At 39.3% G+C, this 22,158-nt stretch overlaps 1 protein-coding gene across 4 annotated transcripts in view; it reads right to left on the reverse strand.

The window, feature by feature from the left end:
• The window catches only part of CEP120 (centrosomal protein 120), a 79,735-nt gene that overhangs the window by 45,318 nt on the left and 12,259 nt on the right, over positions 1–22,158 (reverse strand). For all 4 annotated transcript variants that reach the window (XM_049649102.1, XM_049649099.1, XM_049649100.1 and 1 more), the window contains exons 6-15: positions 17,010–17,158; positions 12,958–13,155; positions 10,519–10,746; positions 9,313–9,529; positions 8,065–8,242; positions 4,649–4,798; positions 3,743–3,925; positions 1,658–1,754; positions 1,407–1,559; positions 524–613 (exon numbers count right to left, since the gene is read on the reverse strand). In XM_049649102.1, the coding sequence (XP_049505059.1) occupies positions 524–613; positions 1,407–1,559; positions 1,658–1,754; positions 3,743–3,925; positions 4,649–4,798; positions 8,065–8,242; positions 9,313–9,529; positions 10,519–10,746; positions 12,958–13,155; positions 17,010–17,158 (1,643 nt within the window). The remainder of the gene's footprint in view (positions 1–523; positions 614–1,406; positions 1,560–1,657; positions 1,755–3,742; positions 3,926–4,648; positions 4,799–8,064; positions 8,243–9,312; positions 9,530–10,518; positions 10,747–12,957; positions 13,156–17,009; positions 17,159–22,158) is intronic.

The raw sequence follows: 22,158 nt of genomic DNA on the forward strand, positions 1-22,158 counted from the left end.
CCAGTCTCTTGGTGGAGGGCAGTAAGCCATCCTGCCATTGGTTATCTTCTCCGTTTGTAGCTATGTCATTAACCACTTGTATGAGAGTTTAATTTCAGTATTTGAAAGAAGTGTTATTTTCAGGGTTTTTGTTTTACTCAATAACTTAAGTGTAAATAGGTAAGTACTGAACTTTTGCTTTTTGGAGTAAGATCAGATGGTCTCATTTTTAAAGATGTCATTTATTCCAGGATTAAATTCTTAAAATTACCTTCTAAGTTCTTGATGCTTTTTTATTAGCATCTGATTAGCAACAGATTAAAAGGTGCTATCTTCTTTTTTCATACAGAGGTAGGCTTTTTTCCTAGAGTATTCATTTTTTGAACAAATAATACATTTGCAGGGTTCAAAATCAAAAAAGCAGCCAATACCTTACAGAGAAAGGCCTTCCTCCTACTCCTGACCCATCCATTCAGTTTATCCAAAACAGTATATACAATCGTTGTACTTTGTTACTCCACAGATTTTCTATAAAAGTTATTACCTTTTTCTTTACGAGTGATTCTCTCTCTCGGTCTCTTTTCTTCCATTCCTCTGCAAGAGCCTGCATATGAGCCAATTCCTTCTGCTTTAGCTACACAAGGAAGAAAAAGTCACAAAAAGCACATCAATATTTCAAACACACAAATCAGTCAGTTCTGTTAAATACTACTGATCACCAGTATGTTTCCTTCAGACCTCCTCTTTTATTCTTAAAACAAACCAAAAAGAATGCCTGAAGCAAGGGATACCCACAAGAGTATAAACTAAAATGGGGCGCCTGAGTGGCTCAGTCGGTTGAGCATCTGACTTGGGCTCAGGTCATGATCTCACAGTTCATGGGTTTGAGCCCTGTGTGGGGTTCTGTGCTGACAGCTCAGAGCCTGGAGCCTACTTCGGGTTCTGTGTCTCCCTCTCTCTGTGGCCCTCCCCTGCTTGCTTGCGCACGCTCTCTCTCTCTCTCTCTCTCTCAAAAATAAATAAAACATGTAAAAAAAATTTTTTTTAAACTGAAGTGAAGACCTGTTTTCTCTCTTTATTGTGTAAAGAGAGATGGTTCTAGGCTCCAGGAGGATATGGTAAATGAGGGCCTGAAATTAAAAGAAATGTTCACTTTCTCAAACACTGACTTCGAACCTTCAGTCCTAATTTTGTCCAGAAGTCATAGAGAAGGGGATCCTTCTGCATGGCTTCTGCCAAACTATCATTTATCGAGTTATTTTTTTATTCTGTTTTTCTCTCAGAGTAAAGTATTCTTGCTATTAAGAGGGCTAGATAGGGTACCCGTGGAATAGAGAGAAAAAAAAAAAGTGTACTATGGAGAAGAAGAATATTCTAAGTAAACCAATTTAAAAAAAAAGGCTTGAAAGTAACGTTTAAAAGGTAACCTGATTTTCGAAAATGTCCTCCTGCATCTCTTTCCACATTTCTAGCTCTAGTGCTGCTTTGTATTCTAAGGTTTCTCGAGGCTCTGTCTGGATTTCTGAAGGACAAGGTGCTGGAGGAAGGGAACATGCCTTCTGTTGCCCAGCAGATAAACCCTAAGACATGAATGAAAACATATTGAAACAAACACACTCATACACACAATGCATTCGATCCACTACAGTCATGTTGTTTCACATTCACTGTTACTTACCTGAGATGAATCAGATACAAGAATCTCACGCATTTTTACTAGTCCATAATCTTCTAGAGTTACTGTGTAAGAAAGATCCATTATCCTGTTGTTTGACCTACACATGAAGTCAGAAATACTTTAAAATTTGTGGAAACACTATGATTTTTCCTTTTATTTCCCCAATGTTACAGCACTGAGTAGGTCACATTTCTTGGATCTGACACTCGCACTACTCAAACCTCGAGACCTTCCATATATGCATTTTACCTGATCACGGAACTCTTACATACAGACCTATGTTTACTACAAGAAGACCTACATGAGCTATAGATTATTTGGAGAAATTTAAACTCTTACTGCCCAAAGGTAATTACTGCTAAACTTTCACTTCCTTCCTCTCTTCTGTTTTATGTGTGTGCAGATACACATGCAGATACACATTGTCCCTTTTTCTCCATTTACATCTGGAGCATTTTCTCATGTCCTCAACCTTCATTCAAAAATGTTGAAGTTTTAATGCCTGTAAAATATACTAATAAAATTACACAGTAAAATTAAGACAAAAACTAATGTTCCTACTCTTGATTATGTAGATTCTTCTGAATTCTTACTCTTATTTTCCTGGGATGAAGCACTTGTACATAAATCTTTTACTGGATGTGAGCACTGCCTCAGGGTAATTCCTAAAAATAGGATAATTATATGTTATTTTTATCATAAAGAGCATCTCTCTGTCTCGTACAGCTGCATGTAGCATTTACCAGAACATCAGAGGAAAATATGCTCCTGCCTACAAGAAACGTGGCCTTGTCTAAAATCTATTCCATAAAGCCTTGGTCAAGCAAAAACTTCAATGACTGGAACCCACACAAATAAACTCTTAATAATCATTTTTACATTTTCTTCTAATCTCACAACTTTTAGAAGAAATTAATAAAATACACCAAAGCACTAAGTCTCCTAAAACTTCTCTGTCTACAGAGCAGGGCAACACAAGTTCATATTCATAACCAACAGATTTAAAATAACTAGTAATGATTTGATTATTTTCATTGTGTTCTACTTAATGCGACAAAAGAATGGGATTTTTGGAAGAATTTTCAGTTCACCAGAAGACGTGCTTCTCTAAAACACCTGTTGCCAGATCCTCCAAGTGAATAAAAGTTTTACTAATTCTTTGCTCTCTGGAAGGGACTATAGATGGGGAAGAGCAAGGGAAGGGATTTAAATACTACTTTTAGATCTCGGCTTTTTACTGAGCCTGATTTCTTTGTACATTCTAATTATGCTTCAAAAACCAAGGCATGTGATGTATAATTTTAAAGTGTATTTAAATTTCTACTGCTAAATTTAAAAAGACGTATTTAAAATAGATGTATTTTGGGGCGTCTAGGGTGGCTCAGTCGGTGAAGCATCTGACTACGGCTCGGGTCACGATCTCACAGTTCGGGAGTTCGAGCCCCACATCAGGCTATGTGCTGACAGCTCAGAGCCTGGAGTCTGCTTCGGATTCTGTGTCTCGCTCTCTCTCTGCCCCTCCCCCGCTCACTCTGTGTGTCTGTCTGTCTCTCTCTCTCTCTCTCTCACAAATAAACATTAAAAAAAAATTAAAATAAATAAAATAGATGTATTTTGTGTAAGGTATGTGAACTTCAGTTTTCCATGGTGGCACCAGATTCCAGGGCATAGAAACCATACTCATTTTTTAAAAGTGCCCAACATTTGTAACATTCTCAGAAAATAGATTTGAAGCAAAAGTTAAAATATTTTCAAGTAGAAAAACAGTCATTCCCAAAGCAAAATAATGTAAAAATACATTATAAATCTGACCTTGAATTGTTAAACACACAACCAAACAACATAGCAGGAAATTAAAACCGTCAGGCTTAACAGAGAGGAGGGAAACATTTAAGATCCTAGGTGTTAAGAGTCTTGGAGGGTACAGTAGGATCAGAAAGGTAAACAGTGCTAAAAAGCCAATTAGAATACAGCCCCCCGAGGTCAAAGAAGGACCATCACCACCAAGACGACAGGGAAGCGTAAGGCTGTACCCAGCCAATGAGAACAAAAAGCAGGCTATGGACATTTTGGGAAATCCGTTACCCCTGTGCTGCTATAAAAGGCACACTTTCACTGTACGTCTGACGCCAACACTGTTCACCACTGGAACCTAAAAAGCGAGTTTTTTCTGAAGACAAGACGTTAGAAAGCTGGATCCTGGCGATTCCCAGAAGTAAATCTTTACTCATTTTGTCCTTGTGCCATAATTCAACCAGCAGTGGAATCCTAAGGAAGAGAAAACAAGTGTTTATATCTTATCATTTCTGAACAAGTCGGTAGTAGCGCTTTGAGTTCCCCAAGCACCAAGATGTTTCTGTTACCTGGGTCGGAAAGGCTCCATTCCACGGGTAACAAACAGAAAATACCATTACAGTTTCCATACCTCTTTCTGTGCAATAAAGAAAACCCACGAAGTGCTATTTTTTACTCTTCCTTCTCCTTGTAAAATAATATACATACTTGAATTGAGTAAAAAGACGTTTCAGATCTTTTTCTTCACAAATCCATTTCAGACAGATGCATTAATAACACCTTCATTTTATACAGATGAGGCAACAGAAAAAGCAACTAATTCACTACAGTCAACTGGTGCATCCGTGATAAAACTAAATAGCTTGTTCCTACTGATCTTCACATATTATGAAAAACAAGACAGTAGTCTTTCAAATCGTCTTCCTTACTCACAGATGGTATTTAACACAGTTCTAACCTCCAAATTCAGACAAATAAGATATGAAAATCTGCGAAGAGTCTCCATAACTTCATAAAACTTCAGAGCAGAAGCACCCACGTCACAGACATTACTAATTACATTACTAATACGTGTGTGTCCAAGTTATCAGATGCATTAACTGCTGTGGATCTAAATCTCTAGAAATTCCTCTTGTCAGTAACAAGATACGCATTTTCAAGAGTGGCTTCGTGTCATACACACCATATTTACGTTACCTTAAGAAGGTATCCTGCAGCTGTTGAGGCATAGTTGCAAAGTCAAATGCACAGTAAGACTGTGGAAGGAAAACTTCCATGTTTTTGCGAACTTCTACAGGAGGATTTGTCATAATAGGAGCTGCACTACCAAAGAATGGATAGGAGTACCTAGAATTTAGAAAAAAAACCAAAAAACAAACAAAAAAAAACAACCTATGATACAGGTTACAGATGAGACTTCTAATCTGTTTTTTTTTTTTAAAGGATAAAATGGATATAACAAATAGAATTTTTAGAATACGTAAATGGTACAAATACATTGTGGTTCAAATCCTGTCATCAACTTTAAAATTCTGCAAATATTGTCAGCAATTCTAGAGGAAATGCATTATGTGTATATAGCACTAGTTCCCAAAGCTGCTTTATAAGCAATCTTAACTTCAGGGCAAGAAGAAGTCTGGTATTGTGAAGGCTGTAACACCAAAAAAGGAAGAGAGAATCATTCTCATACACTCCCAATGACTCTAAAATTTAGGAATGACAGTGACGCCAAACGAAGACCGAGCTGCCCTTTGTCCAGGAGTCCCTTGGGGGCATGGCTCCTGTGTTTTTCATCTCTGCCCTCCCAGCAAAAATAAGCACTTTTTGGCATACAGTAAATGTTCAGGAAATACCTGCTGAATTTAATTTCTAAACTTACTTTATTTATTTAATAATGTCTTGGGGCACCTGGGTGGCTCAGTCGGTTAAGGATCTGGCTGATGATTTCGGCTCAGGTCATGATGTTATCATTTGTGGAAACGAGGCCCGCATCGGGCTCTGTGCTGATGGTGTGGACCCTGCTTGGGAGTCTCTCTCTCCCTCACCCTCTGCCCCTCCCCTGCTCATGCTCTGCCTCTCTTGCTTTCAAAATAAATAAACATGAAAAAAAATTTTTTAATCATGTCTCAATTTTTATGGGCTGAAAACCCCTAGTCACCTCCCAGAGGGTGCACCCATGGTAAGATTCTGTCTTTGAGAATCAAGGATGGAAGCAGGTGATTCAAGGAATGACAAGACTCTTTCTTCCTTTCTTCACAGAAACCACACCTGATTAAATGGGAACATGTCTGACTACTGCTGAACTTACTCTGTATTTAAAGCCAAAGAGAAAGACAACTCGAGGCTCACTTCAGTCTCATCTCGTGTCTCGTTATGCGTTATGAAAACGGGAATTTAAAGGCTAGTAACGAAAACTGCTTTTCCTGCAACAAGAATCCCGTGCATTTACTCCATTCCTACATAATGACACATGCAGTGAAATCAGCTCATCTCACAAATCCCATTCCACAGCTGCCAACCAGTTTCACACCAGTGAGAGCATGATGACATAAAATTTATCAAACAGAAAGTTAAATGGCCAGTGTTTTAAAAAATGCCACAAAATGACTCAAAGACAGAACCAACGGCCCTTATCATCAAGTGAATTCCAGGTGGAGTGTTAAGCATATCATAACTGTTTCCTCGGTTTAGAGTATTTTTCCCCTTTTCTTTGCCAAGCGAATGTCTAGCCTTCCTCGTATGTTGACTTATTTCTCAGTCTGTCTTGTTCACTAGGTTGAGCTCTTTGTTTACGTGGCCCATAAACTCCTAATACCTGGCACACTGCTGGCATAATGTGGGCACTTAATGATTAAACAAATAGCCCATATGACAAGACGGAACCACAAAAACTAGGATGCACGCCTGCTAAGGGGGCTAGTACAAGGCTTCCCCCTCACAGCTTCTAACTGTAGATCACCTCGATATTTCTATGCTTCTAGCCAACACTATCTCTAGGTACCCTAAGATCACATTCTCTAGTAGCAGCAGAAAAGAGATCTCAGTTAAAAAAGTAGAGGGATAGGGGCGCCTGCATGACTCAGTCGGTTGAGCGTCTGACTCCTGATTTCAGCTCAGGTCATGATCCCAGGGTCATGGGATGGAGCACCATGTTGGGATCCACGCTGAGCCTGGAACCTGCTTGAAATTCTTTCTCTCTCCCTCTGCACCTCTGCCCTGCTCGTGCTCTCTCTAAATAAATAAAATAAATAAAATAAATAAATTAAAAAACAGAGGAAGACAAAAAGAGTAGAAATACTAGTAATAATTCTTTTTCTAAAAACAATTTGAAGAGAGGTTTTATAAACCCTTTGAGAAAAGCTCTGTCTGTTGGAGACAAGCTTTTTCTCCCTCAATTTTCAAATAACATATTAATAATTATTCTCAGCCTCTGAGAAGAGGTAAACAGTACAACTTAAGCTGTGATGGAAACAATGCCATTCTGTGAATTCACAGTCACACCCAGTGCTGGGTCCCTTTGATTTTGTCCATCGTTCACATCCAAGCTGCGAGGACTGTGGATAGAGCTGGAGAGGAATCTAAGACATGAAGGAGTAGATACAAGTATGAGTTAACTTATGCATTTGAAAGGCAGGAATGCCTCAAATACCAGCAGGAAGCAGTGTGTAGCTGTGGACGTTCCTGGAAACGGCAGTCCAAGATGACAGGAAGATTTTCTCATTTTAGTTGCATCAAGAGCACCAACCTTGTTAGAAAGGCTAGTGCTTGCTCTGAAGAAATTTGTAAGGAACAATTAACCACTCCCAACTAAAACACATTAATATATTACATTTGATATACATTTCAACCAGAAGGTTTATGAAAATGTATTATTGTTAGTAACAGGCTACTGAGTAGAGCCATTTAACTGACTGAAATATATAAGTATCTCAATTCTTTATATGGAGCAGGGTAGACACATTCCACGTGCAGCCCATTAAGGATGGTTCTCAGAGTCTCATTTATCAAGTAGTAGAGATACAACTTCCCATTATAATACAGTTTCATAGAAAAACAAGATATTACACTTCCCTGAATTTGCCGTGACACCTTTTCTAGAAACAATGCTTTTTTTCCCCCATTTTTTTAACGTTTATTCATTTTTGAGAGGCAGAGAGACATAGAGCACAAGAGGGGGAGGGGCAGAGAGAGAGGAAGACACAGAAGCCGAAGCAGGCTGCAGGCTCCGAGCTGTTGGCACAGAGTCTGACGCGGCACTCGAACCCACGAAGTGTGAGATTGTGACCTGAGCTGAAGTCGTACGCTTAACTAACTGAGCCACCCAGGTGACCTTCTGAAACAACACATTTTAAGAGTCGCTCTCTTTGAATAGAAGCAGTAGTAAATTATCACCAGCACCTACAATTATCACCACCTCTCATACCACCAATGCCACCGACACACCCTTGTTGAAATTCGAACTCATGAGGACAGAACCTTGCAGGCTTTTTCAGTCCACAGGGTTTAACGAATGTTCTAACTTCTCTGGTGATGTTTCTCCCTCTGAAACTCCCAAGTAGAGAAAAGGCACTGCTCTTCAGAAAAGAATACTTTGAAGCAAAATCATATCACACCTTAACATACAGTTGATTGGAAAACCAGCTTCCAAATCATGGATACTCCTTAAGTCTATTGAGAAGCAAAAATGATGTGATGTCGCTGGCACCGCAATCTTCTGTCCCGAGGCGGTTTCTGAAGCAGTGGCTGTGGTCACTGGCTGGGCCACCGGAAGAGGCAAAGAAGAACCCATGGCTACAACGAACATAAAAATTTAAGAGAAAAAAATCCCACTCGGTAACACTTTCTCTTCCTTTATTTACCTCACTTAAAGATACCATCTCATTTCCCTCTAAGCAAGAAATGTGATCATTTGGTTTCATAAACCTCTGAAATGAGGCATAGGAACTTCTTAAAGTGACTTGCCCCCAAATTAGGTAGGCTTTAATTCCCATTTTTAGAACTGTGTAAAGAAGGCCCCCCTCTCCACATCGACTGCACACCAGAAAAGCGCTAATATACGACAGCAGCCCAGCAGGCGCCAACTTATTTCCAAGAGGCAGCTAACCTTAACTTCGAGTTCGAGGGGTTGTATGGCAGACTTAATGCAGGCATCATTACATCACTTCTGAAGACACGGTTCTGGCTACGGAAGGCACACAGGACATAGTCTGACAAAAAGAGAATTCTACTCCAGTCCCATTGCAGACCAGAGATGGGTAGCGAGTGGCCCAAGTCCTACAGCTACTGAGTGACCGAGGGATCACTTGCACCTTAACTTCCGACTCCTGATCGAACACTGTTCTAATTACTTCCGCTACAAGATCTAACTGTGGGTCCTAGTGCAGTGGGTGGAAAATTGACACAACCAGGTAAAACCATTCTCAGGCTCTCCCTTAACTTTAGCATCAAAAATGGGTATAACAAGTTTTTGGTTATGGTACCAAATGGGTACAACCAAATGGGTACAACAGGCAGTTAGTAGCTCTTCTCTCTAAAATTCCAATGGATTCAAGATATTCAAGCGTTGCCTAGTGAAAAATATGTTAGTGAGAACAATTTTCTGTCATTTCTTCTCAGTAAGCTGTGTCTAAAATAAAAGTAATTGAACAATTCTTACCTGTTAGCCAATTCTGTGATGAAGTTACAGACTCAATTTCAATTCAATTCAATTCCATTTAAACTGAATTTTTACATCACCACACATTATTGGCTCTTGAAAGAAAATCAAACTCACAACATACTGACAAACGGTGAAAACGCTCTTCATCGTTAAGTAGATGGCTACAAAACGGACGCTTGGAAGATGTGTGAGAAGGTCTTACCCTTTGCGTTTGGTTTCATGTCCCTGTCATACTGCAGGCTCTCCACTTCACTTCCGGTTGCATCATCTTGGGTTGGAGGCGACTGGTTTTGAGGTGGAACAGGGGACACGCTTGGTGACTTTGGCCCAGCGAGCGTCTTCTCTTTTACAGGAGTTAAAACTTGCTTCTGTGATTGCTGTGGCTCATGTTCGTTCTGGGTCTTTAATTCAATTAAAGACTAAAAATAATTGTTAAATAAAGTATGATTCGCAAAGCACTTTCCTTCATCGTTAAGCAAAAAAAAGTCACTTTTTTTTTTTTTTTTTTTTTTTTTTTAGTAATAGCTTCCCTTCCCACTTTAGATATTCCTAGTCTATTTTTCTTCATCATTTGCAAATTTTCGTATAGCATCTAGAACCAGAAAAAGGAAGATGGACAGGAAGGAAACAGGATATCCAGAGCTGAGTACCAAAATATATGCTAACTGGTAAGAAGGGATATTTGGTGTAAGAAGTCAGGGACAGGCGTCCCTGGGAAAGGTTATTGTTACCAAGGCAATAAATACAATGGAGGCCTATGTTAAAACAAAACCAAAATAAAAACAGATCTAGCATGATTTTCTTCCTTTGTTCCACTTCCTTCTAAAAATATATGCATATATGTATTTTAACATATATATATATATTCAAACTCTCACATCAGTTTTTCTGTCATTTGTAATCTACATAAAGATCAGCTCTTCAGAAGAACAGTACACGGAGGCTGATTCTGGGACTATATACAATCAAAAAACATATACATCCAAACAAATACCATCTCTGTTGCCTAAAGAGAGTACGGGGACCAGAAAGCACTAATGAACCAAGAACGCTGTCTTTAAGCTAAAGCTGAGTCCACCAAAATGATACCATGAGTGCAGATTCCCAGAAATGTGGTCCATCTCTGCCAGTGACTGACCATGACCTGGGGGCTGGGGGGGTGGAGGGGAGATTCCTAGCATAGGAGAAAACGGTACGTGAAGGCCGTGTTATCACTTATAAACTACAGCCAGGGCAGCTACAGTACTTTCCAGAAAAGAAACACCTATAATGGAGGCCACTAATTAAGAATAATAAATACTTGCTTACGCTAGGTCACTCTTGAAGTTCAACTTTTATCGGTCGTCACGAGTGACACCGGAGTGACAGTACAGAAGCTGGAGGAGGAGATGGAGGGGTCACTACTTGCCTGGGCATCTACGCCTTCTCTCTGCAGAGCCACAGACACGCCCACAGTGGGGGCCAGCTGCACAGGAATAGGTGCAAGCTTTTGCTTGGCTCGCTTCGGAGGGTCAAGAATAAAAGCACCCTCAACTGTAACGGGGCGCTGGTTGATTTCCGTACTCCCCTTTTTCAGCAGTCCGGTTAAGGGCACTTCTGTACTTCCAAGTGACTGGTCTCCGCAGCAAAGATGGATCTGATGTGAAAGAGAAAATCGGAATAGGGCCTTATGGTCTCTCCTTTCTCCTAAACACATCAACTTTAACCAAAGGTTATAACATGATCCAGAGAAGGGAAGTATAATGCAGGTTATCTTACTGACCTGCAGCGACTGCGTCAAAGAGTCTCATACTTGATTGTTCAAACTGTTGATAAGGCATAAACTTTCCTAAGAACTCAATAATAAAGCTATTCTTTTTCATTTCTTCTTCCAGTGTTGTATAATCATACGTTATCACCTTTTTCTCCTTCAGGAATTATGGTTACTTTAATATCTTACTGGGTTGTTTTGACATAAGCAAATATATCATGAATACATGAACGTAAATAGAAAACAAATACCTCAAGCAATGTTTCTATTTCCATTTCAAAATTAATCTCAACATTTGTGAAAAAAAAAAAAATAATAATAAGTAAGTTAGTAGCTCCAGCCCTATCTGGAAAGTAAAGAACTTGAAATAATTCTGTTTTATTTGCCCATAAAACATCTTTAGTGTTTCTTTCTCTTTTCTTGCTTTTCAGAGTTCACATATAAAACAGTGTTTAACGCTACAAGGTAAAACAGAGTACCTCTCGGGTGGAGCGTACTGTTTATCACTGATAGCTAATCAAAACTTCAACACTACCCCCTTTCGAAACTACCCATCACCTACATACTATAGTATCAACTTGTTTACCTTCCTGTACTGGCATTCAGATGCACAATAAGCAGTCACAACACGAAACTATTTTTAGTTCTAATGTCAGCAATGACTTGTAAATTAGTCTCAATGTTATTAGGTGTGATGGTGTTAATGAGCTGGAGAGAAAGGATTTTTACGACTTAAATGTCTAGGAGAATTAAAGTAAGAAAGAAGTCAATACTTTGGTAAAGACTGGTATTTTAGATGTGGAATAAATCTCAAGATGTTTAGAAAGCTAAAATCCAGTCTACGGCCATACCACCCTGAACACGCCCGATCTTGTCTGATCTCGGAAGCTAAGCAGGGTCAGGCCTGGTTAGTACTTGGATGGGAGAAAGGTAAAATCCATATGAAAATATAAAATACAGGAAGAAAGCAGTTCATCATTTTATATAGTATTCAGCTACTTAGAATCCTGAGTTTAGCAGAACCATGTCCAAAATATACCTCTATTACAATTTCTTAAAGGCTCTTCCCACCTCCCACCCAAATTGCAAGCAAAATCTAAAGACTGATCACTTTTAAAAAATGACTACCTAATCCTTTATTACACTACCCCATTTCAGTCTGATTAAAATCAATTGTAATAAAACAAAGAATAGTAAATCACTGAGTAAGCTTCACTTAAAGAGAGTCCAATAGAACGTTATTGGACAAAATTCCTCAATTCAAGGGCAGGTTTTAGAAAGTTGGGTTATTTCATGCCTTTTTTTTTAACGTTCATTCATTTCTCAGAGACAGAGACAGAGCATGAGTGGGGGAGGGGCACAGAGAGAAAGGGAGACACAGGATCAAAATCAGGCTCCAGGCTCTGAGCTGTGAGCACAGAGCCCAACGTGGGTCTTAAACCCACAAAGCATGAGATTATGACCTGAGCCAAAGTCAGATGCTTAGCAAACTAAGCCATCCAAGCACCCCTTTCTTAGCTTTTAATAGCAATTGGGTATGTACATTCTGAAATCCAGGGCGTGATCTGTGTATGACTACTAAGCCCCCTAATTAATGATGAAATCTTCCCTGAGCCCACAACTTTAGGCTCTCTATACATTTTCTATTACACAGACTGTCAGCTGATACGCTTCTTTACCCAGTTATGATGAAAAGAGGTGTATCTCCTAAAATTCTCAAGTAATGGCTATACTAGGGACTTCACAAGCCAGGAGAATTCCTAAAAAATGACAAGATGTGGGGGAAAGATGACCTTCACTACTCAAAAAAGAGTCTTGGTACCTCTGTGAAGCTTTAAAAAATCATCTCAAGTTGGGGCACCTGGGTGGCTCAGTCACTTAAGCATCTGACTTTGGCTCAGGTCATGATCTCACGGTCCGTGAGTTCGAGCCCTGCGTTGGGCTCTGTGCTGACAGCTTGCTCAAAGCCTGGAGGCTGCTTCGGATTCTCTGTCTCCCTCTGTCTTTGACCCTCCCCCACTCACACTCTGTCTCTAAAATAAACATTAAAAAAAAAAAAAAAAATCTCAAGTGAAAAAGAGTTCCTGCTGTACTTACCTGTAGTTTAGACTGAAGTGCCAGGTAAACACGAAGAATTTCTATGCTGCTACGTATTCGAACAGATGCTCTCTCTGGCTCAAAGTTTGGGTTGATCAAATCACTGAAGGGTTCATTTGTAACATCATTTCCCAGCAAAGAATAGTAAAAGAAAAACTCAGGCTGTCTTTCTGGAAGTTTCATGGTACACGGAATTAACTAAGCATTTAAGGAGGAAAAAAAAAGAGGATTCATTTATAAACCACTACACAGGCTTATGAATGTCTGATGAACTCTAAAATTTATGCTAAAATGTTGATTTTATTTCAAAGTCTTAAAATCACTCAAAACTTCTTAATCTCTGAAAAATTACGACCTCATGACTAGTTTAACTTTTCAAGGTTTACCTTAGAAAAGCCCAGAGACTAAAATATTTTTTAGAGATATGTTTTGTTTTAAAGTTTACTTTTCATCCAACTGATCCATGAACGAGTACGTGTAAGTTCTTTTAGAAGCAAGCGGTCACATATTTTAAACTGAGTCTTCTTTACTTCCGTATACCTTATTTCATCTTCTTACTCGGCCACTGTCTTCATACATAAGAGGAGGGTTTTAAACAAACTTCAGGCAGGCTATTTAATGTAACACCTTAGTCCACGCCTTTGAGAAAAAAGCTTTCTAGACACTCTGTCAAAATTGGGAAACCTACAAGTTAACAGTTGCAAAAGGATGTTTCCTGTTGCTCAAAACTGGCAGCTTCATGGCCACCTATGGCGGAAACACAGATTCCTGTCCCATAAAATATAAAATATCCAACAGACCCTAAGTGTTCACTAGGATGTTGTTAAAAATAACAAGTGTTGTATTCATCGGTAGAGGATGGCTTAAATATATTTTAGTTATCATACAATATGGCTGCTAAATAATGATATACTGACATGGAAGTTATCTAAGACATACTCTTAGGCCAAGAGAAGTTACAGGACAGTTTGTATGGTTCATGAAAATAAAAGAATTAACCGCTTAGAATATAGCAGCTCCGTATTCAGCATATAGCAAATATTCAATAAAATTACTTATTTTGTGTAAAATAACATAGTAAATACTCAGTAGCGATTTTTCCTTTCGTATAGAGTATATTTTTACATGTAAATGTTTACTTTAGTCCCATACATTCATGAATCTGAGAAAAAATGTATTTGAGTAGATCTTAATCATGTAGATTTATACACAGAGAGGCAGCATTTATACAGTGACAGTTGCTAAGAGCAAGTTCTGGATTACGCCCCCAATCCTGGTTCCATCAATGGCTTACTGTGAATCTCTGGGCAAAGTGCTCTATCCCTCTGTACTTCCATTTCTTTTAGGGTCAATAAAAGGATTACAAAAGAAAAAACATGTTCAAGTGGACACCACCACCACCCAGCACAGTCAGCTATTATGTGAACAAGAAAATGTCTGAAGAAAAAAAACACAGTACCTTGTCACCAGTGATTATTTTTGAGTTCAATTACAAGAGACTTTTTTTTCCCCCTTTGGTTTCTTCCATAATCACAAAGCAATAAAAATTTTAAGAAGTAAAGATGGTCCTTAGATATTTCATAGCGTACTTCATTTTAAGTAATTCCACTAAGAAAAGATTCTTTTAAAAATCCTTTATCATCCTTGTTTGTTTTTTAACCCTCAACTTTCAGTATCTAAGAAAAGGAGGAAGGCACGATTATCACCGCCTGGTGGCTGCCCCAAACTAACTCCTCCATTCTACCACTTGATAGCATTGGGTTCTAAGTCACTGATGTGCATCTGAAAAGGTATTTTTCGTTGGTTTGTTTGTTGCCAAATGCTTTCTCACACAACCTTTCACTGCCTCAAAGAGAAAAAACTAAATGGCTAATTTATAAAATGCTTGGCTTGGGGCATGTGGGGTGGCTCAATCCAATTCTTGATTTCTTCTCAGGTCATGATCTCATGGCTTATGGGATTGAGCCTCACATCAGGCTCTGCACTGACAGCACAGAGCCACTTGGGATTCTCTCTCCCCTCGCTGCCCCTGCCCTGCTCATGCACTCTCTCAACAAAAATTAAGACAGGTACCAAAAAAAAAAAAAAAAAAAAGGTTTGTCTTCAAAAAATGAAAAAAGCAAACAATAAATATTCAACAGTATCAAAAGATGAATACACTACTGGACTTAGTTTTTTGTTTTTTAATTATTGTAAAATACACAACAGAAAATCTAACACCGTAACCACGAGAACACGCACACCTCAGTAACAGAGTACATTCACAATGTCGTTTATGCGCCCACATCTAGGGTCACCACATCTAGCTCCGTGAGGCTGTCACCATCCCCAAGACAAATACCGTAACTGTTATGCACTCACTCCCCATTTCCCCCTTCCTGCAGCCTCAGGAAACCACAAATGTGCCTTCTGGCTCTATAGAGTCACCTATTCTAGATATTTCACATAAATGCCATCACACATTATGTGACCTTGCGTGTCTGGCTTCTTTCACTTGGCAGGTTTTCGATGTTCATCCACGATGCAGTACATGTCAGTGCCCCAGCCCTTTAGAGTTGAGTAATATCCCATTATACACACAAATACTTGGTTTATCCACTCATCTGCTAATGGACATGTGGGTTGTTTCCACCTTTTAGATACTGTGAATACTGCTATGAACATTCCTGTACACGTTTTTGTTTGAACACCTGTTCTCAATTCTTTTTGATACACACCTAGCAGTGGAACTGCTGGGCTCCATGGTAATTCTGTTTACTGTTTCTGAGGAACCCATTTTGGCTTAATTTTTAGCAGCAAGAGCCAACAGGCAATTATTCTGGTTTTGAGGGTTTTTTTAAAAAACTAAACTGAGTAACTAACCTTCCCTCTAACCAGAATGGCATATTTGGAGCAATCCATAGGCAGGGCTTTATGAAGAGAAGAAAAATAGAGAAAGTGATACAGAAAGGCAAAAACACGAATTTAGTGCGACAAAATTATACATACTCCCTGAGAAAAATCTTTACCTGACAGTCTCGCAAGTCATATAAATCTGTGGTCACTAACTCATATTTCACTTGTAAATACAGACTATGTGGGAACTTTGCAATTCTAAGAAAGCTATTAGTATGGTAAAAAGTTAAGTCATGAGCCATATTCTCTATTTTTGAAAAGAATAATTTACTTCAGCTGCTATCGACCAACATAATGTCAAGAAAACTGGGCTAGATCCTGAGAAGGACAATGAAGTACCAGCTCATGTTGTGCTAAGCCATTTTGGGAAGAGGCAATGCTGACGTGGGTCTTGAGTCCCTGCACTTCCTGCTGGGGCACTGACCACCCTCACACAGGCCACTTCCCTGTGTTGCTTATACAGCTGGTAACCTAGAAGGATTAGGTCAAGTGTCTTCCTGGGGAGACCAGGAGACTTACAATCAAAGTGTTCTGTGTTCCTCAGCTGTGATGGAAACCCACTCTGTACAGCAGCAACCCGGGCCCCTCGATGTCACCCCTTGGGACCTAGGGTAACGAAGACTGCAGGCAATATGCAGATGCTGATGTCTGCTGTGCCGAGAGTAATACAGTCCTTTGTCTCTGACCCAGGAACCTCCTGTCATCCGGCAACGTCCAAGAAATTCTAACTGGCTAATTTGCCAGTTTGTAAATAAGGTAAAATCTAATTCCAGACATGATACCCAATAAAGTATGACTGGGACCAAGTGTTCCCAACATTGAACATTTCTCCAAAAAATAAATATTTCAATCCTTAGAAAGAAAAATCCTTTCAGACCAGTCTTTACAATGCCACATGGTACAACGGGAAACAGTGTTTACTGATGGGCTTTCTTCTAAATGTCCAGAGATTTAATTCATTCTCTTACTACTAACATCATACCAATTTATTCTTAAAGCAGAAATATTTTCTGGTATGAATAGAAACATGTTTCTACATTTTTTTAAAGTAAAAAAAACAGTCCACTTGCACATCTTTTTAATACCCAAAAGGCAAGTTTTTAAAAAGTCAATGTTTTCCACTCTTTGTGAGTCACTAATCAGAAGGAAAGTCTTACCTGCTCCAGTTGGGTGGCAAATGCTATGGTCACTGACATAATGAAGGAGTCTGTGCAATGCTCGGCTGGTCCGATCTGATGGTAGCCTCCCTCCTCATTCAGCACTGCCACAATGTCCTTGGGGTTGAGGCCAGACAAGCTGGCAGGTACTTTACGGGGAAAAAACACAATTAAACTATGTCACAGTGTGCCAAAAACTGTGAAGGTTTTGAAAGCTGGGTACGCTTTGTATCTTGCTTGCAGTTTTCATGGATATAGTATCTCAATAAGGTTTCCTTGGATTTTCTTGTTTTTAACACCCTCAAAAAAAAAACCTTACTTAAGCACCGTTTTCTTTCTGCACATAAAAGCCTTATTTTGGAATACGGTAATATTTTTAAAATAAATAAACCACAAAGAAAAGACATTATAGGTTTCCTGAAGGCAGTGAATCTCAACTGGGAACTGAAAAATAAACTCCATGTGGCTAAGAAGAGAAAGGTGAACATACACAGGATAAGGGAGTAGAAAAGAGTGTTCTAGGCAGAAGGAACCGCACTGCAGAGACTGGGAAGGAAGCGAAAGCCTGTGGTTAGAGAAGTGAGGTAGGCGTGGTGCTGATCACAGGGTGATGACCGACATGGAAGGCACATGTCACGGGGCTGGAGGGCTAAGCAGAGGCTTACTGGATGCCACGCTAAACAGTGAGATAGTTTCCTAAGAGGAAACTATGAACCAATTAGGAGAAGAGAAGTGGCAGAATTCACACCTCATATATATACATACCCTATCAGTAAGTAATCCTCTCCGGATTCCAATTTTCCAGGCTGAGGTGCAAATTGCACCTCTGGCTTGAAAATGAGTCTCAAACAAAACTCTTTAGCTAAAAGACAGCTCGGACTCTGATGGGGGATGGAGGGAGGGGTAATATGCAGGGTTAATCCTGAGTGTCTGACTCTTCCTTTCAGCTCAGGTCATGATCTCGCAGTTGTGAAATCAAACCTTGCGATGGGCTCTGCCCCAGAGCCTGCTTGAGATTCTCTCTCTCTACCCATGCCTCTGCCCCTCTTCCACTCACACTCTCTTCTCGCCTCATCTCTCTCTCTCTCTCAAAATAAATACATACATACATATATAAATAAAACTTTAAAAAAATATAAGAGGGGCACGTGAGTGGCTCAGGGAATTGAGGGTATGACTCTTGATTTCAGCTCAGGTCATGATCTTGTGGTTGATGAGTTTGAGCCCCGCAGTGGGCTCTGTGCTGACAGCATGGAGAGACACCTTAGGATTCTCTGTCTCCCTCTCTCTCTGGCTCTTCCTCACTTGAGCAGGTATGTACACACACACATACTCTCTCTCTCTCTCTCTCTCTCAAAAATAAATAAGTAAATAAAAATAGCATCATGGTTTAGAGCAGAGACACTCCAGTAACACAGACCAAGGTTCCAATCCCAGTTCTGCCATTTGCTAGTTGTATGTTGTAACTATATGATCTCTTTTAGCTTCCATTTTTATTTCTGCAAAGCTTTTATGTCGTTTAGAAGATTAAATCAAAGCAATGCATTTAGTACAGTATCTGACAATCACTTTAATAACGATAGCCATGAAATATTAAGGTCAGCAGAGCTTAGAAGTCAGCAGAATAACTATGGCAGGTCTCCCATTGTCAGGGAGTTACAGGTATGGAAAGGAAGAACAACTAGGAAAACTCTTATATAAGACTGGATGGAATGAAGGTGTCAATGTGAATGTATGCTGTTCACTAAATGTGTAAATAAACAGAGCCATAAAGGTGTCTATGTGTGTGTTATATATACATATATATACATATATATACACACACATATACATATATATATGTGTATATATATATGTATATACATATATACATATATATACACACACACATATATACATATACAAATACATATACATGTTTATGTATATATGTGTGTGTATGTATACACACATGCACCGATCCCCTTTTTCCACTGGAACACCCCAATAGCAACTGGCATATCTTGCACTTGGAACTTGACTCTTCAACATCTTTCTTTACTAAAAGGAAGCAGGCTCCTTAAAGAAACAGCAGAACCCAGGGCTAAGATAGGTAAAGAACAAGATAAGCCTGGATCATCTTCTTATGCCAGAAACCAAGAAAAAGCTCAAAGAATTACGGACATAGGCTATCTGTCAATAATCACTCTGAATGTATATGGACTAAATTCTCCAATCAAAAGATAGAGAGTATCAGAATGCATAAACAAACAAACAAAAAAAACCAAGACTCATCTATATGCTACCTGTAGACTCATTTTAGACCTAAAGACACTTTCAGATTGAAATTGAGGGGATGGAGAACCATTTCTCACGCTAATGGATGTCAAAAGCAAGCCCGGAGTAGCCATACTTCTATCAGACAAACTAGATTTTAAACCAAAGACTGTAATAAGAGATGAAGGGCATTATATCATAATTAAGGGGGCTATCCCAAGAAGAACTAACAATTGTAAATATTTATGTTCCTGATATGGAAGCATCCAAATCTATAAATCAGTTCATCACAAGCATAAAGAAACTCATTGATAACAATACAATAATAGTAGGGGATTCTAACACCCACTTACAGCAATGGGCGGATCATCTAAGGAGAAAAATCAACAAGAAAACAATGTGTTTGAATGACACACTGGACAGGACAGACTTAAGATATATTCAGAACATTTTATCCTAAAGTAGCAGAATACACATTCCTGTCGAATGTGTATGGAACATTCATACACATGGAACATTCTCCAGAATAGATCACATACTGGGTCACAAATCAGGCCTCCAGAAGTATAAAAAGACTGAGGTCATACCATGCGTATTTTTATACCACAACACTATGAAACGAAGTCAGCCACAAGAAAAAATTTAGACAGACCACAAATACATGAGGATTAAAGGACATCCTACTAAAGAATGAATGGGTTAACCAGGAAATTAAAGAAGAAATTAATACATAGAAGAAAATGAAAACACAACAACCCAAAACTTTTGAGATGCGCCAAAAGTGGTCCCTATGAGGGAAACATATTGCAATACAAGCCTACTTAAAAGGCAAGAAAGGTCTCAACTACACAGCCTAACCTTACACCTAAAGGAGCTAGAAAAAGGACCAGCAAATAAAGCCTAAAGCTAGCAGAAGAATGGAAATAATACAGATTAGAGCAGAAGTAAATGATATAGAAACCATAGAACAGATCAATGAAACTAGGAGCTGGTTCTCTGAAAGAATTAATAAAAATGATAAGCTCCTAGACAGACTTATCAAAAAGAAAAGAGATAGGACCCAAATAAAATCGCAAATGAAAGAGATCACAACCAACACCGCAGAAATACCAACCATAAGAGAATATTATGAAAAATTATATGCTAACAAGTTGGGCAACCTGGAAGAAATGGATAAATCCCTAGAAACATACAAACCACCAACACTGAAACAGGAAGAAACAGATAACTTAAACAGACCAATAACAAGCAAAGAAACTGAATCAGCAATCAAAAATCTCCCAAAGAACTAAAGTACAGGGCCAGATGGCTTCCCAGGGGAATTCTCCCAGCCATTTAAAGAAGAGCTAATAGCTATTCTTCTCAAACTGCTCTGAAAAAATGCAAATGGAAGGAAAGCTGCTAAACTTACCTTGATTCCAAAACCAGACAAAGACCCTACTAAAAAGGAGAATTACAGGCCAATATCCCTCATGAACATAGATGCAAAAATTCTCAAGATACTAGCAAATCAAATCCAACCAGTACATTAAAAGAATTATTCACCCGTATCAAGTGGAATACGGCGGCAAGGGTGGCTAAATATTTGCAAGTCAATCAATGTGATGCACCACATTAACAAAGGAAAAGATAAGGACCACATGATCCTCTCAATAGATGCAGAAAAAGCACGTGACAAAATACAGAATCTATTCTTGATAAAAACCCTCAACAAAGTAGGGACAGACGGAACATACCTCAACTTAATAAAGACCATCTATGAAAAACCCACAGCGAACATCACCCTCATTGGGGAAAAACAGAGCTTTTCCTCTATGGTCAGGAACAAGACCAGGATGTCCACTCTCTTAACATAGTAGTCCAAGTCTTACCCCCAGCAATCAGGCAACAAAAAGAATTAAAAGGCCTCCAGGGGTGCCTGGGTGGCTCAGTCAGTTAAGTGTCCAATTCTTTTTTTTTTTTAATTTTTTTTTTCAACGTTTTTTATTTTATTTTTGGGACAGAGAGAGACAGAGCATGAACGGGGGAGGGGCAGAGAGAGAGGGAGACACAGAATCGGAAACAGGCTCCAGGCTCCGAGCCATCAGCCCAGAGCCCGACGCGGGGCTTGAACTCACGGACCGCGAGATCGTGACCTGGCTGAAGTCGGACGCTTAACCGACTGCGCCACCCAGGCGCCCCAAGTGTCCAATTCTTGATTTCACTCAGGTCACGATCTCATAGTTCACGGATTTGAGCCCCACACTGTCAGTGTGGAGCCTGCTTGGGATTCCACCCCCCAACTCACTCTCTCTCAAAATCAGTAAATAAATAAAAGGCATCCAAATCGGCAAGGAAGAAGTCAAACTTTCACAATTTGCAGACGACATGATACTCTATATAGAAAACCCATAGGACTCCACCAAAAAATTGCTAGAAGTGATACACCGGTTCAGCTAAGTCGCAGGATCCAAAATCAATGCACAGAAATCTGTTTTCTATACACCAATAGTGAAGGAGCAGAAAGAGAAGTCAAGGAATCGATCCCATTTACAACTGCACCAAAAACCAGAAGATACCTAGGAATAAATTTAACCAAAGCGGTAAGAATTATGGAGACAAGCTAACGGAAACAGAAGTTTGAAGGGGCTCTCGCTGCACAAATCAGGGACAAATGATGATAAATATTGTAACCCATTAAGCAAAAAGAACTCTAAGTCCACACTTGATAATGTCTCACAAAATATTAATTATAAGTGAAGGAAAGAAAAAGTAACAGGCATACGCTACCTGAATCATAACCAAAATGGACATCACCAGTAATGGAACAAATCAAAGTTGTGTGCTGATAGGATGCACTGAAAAAGAACAAAAGCATCACTTCTCTGATCCTCCTGCCAAAGATCTAGAACCT

This window comes from Panthera uncia (genome assembly GCF_023721935.1).
Source record: "Panthera uncia isolate 11264 chromosome A1 unlocalized genomic scaffold, Puncia_PCG_1.0 HiC_scaffold_17, whole genome shotgun sequence".
NCBI lineage: Eukaryota > Metazoa > Chordata > Mammalia > Carnivora > Felidae > Panthera > Panthera uncia.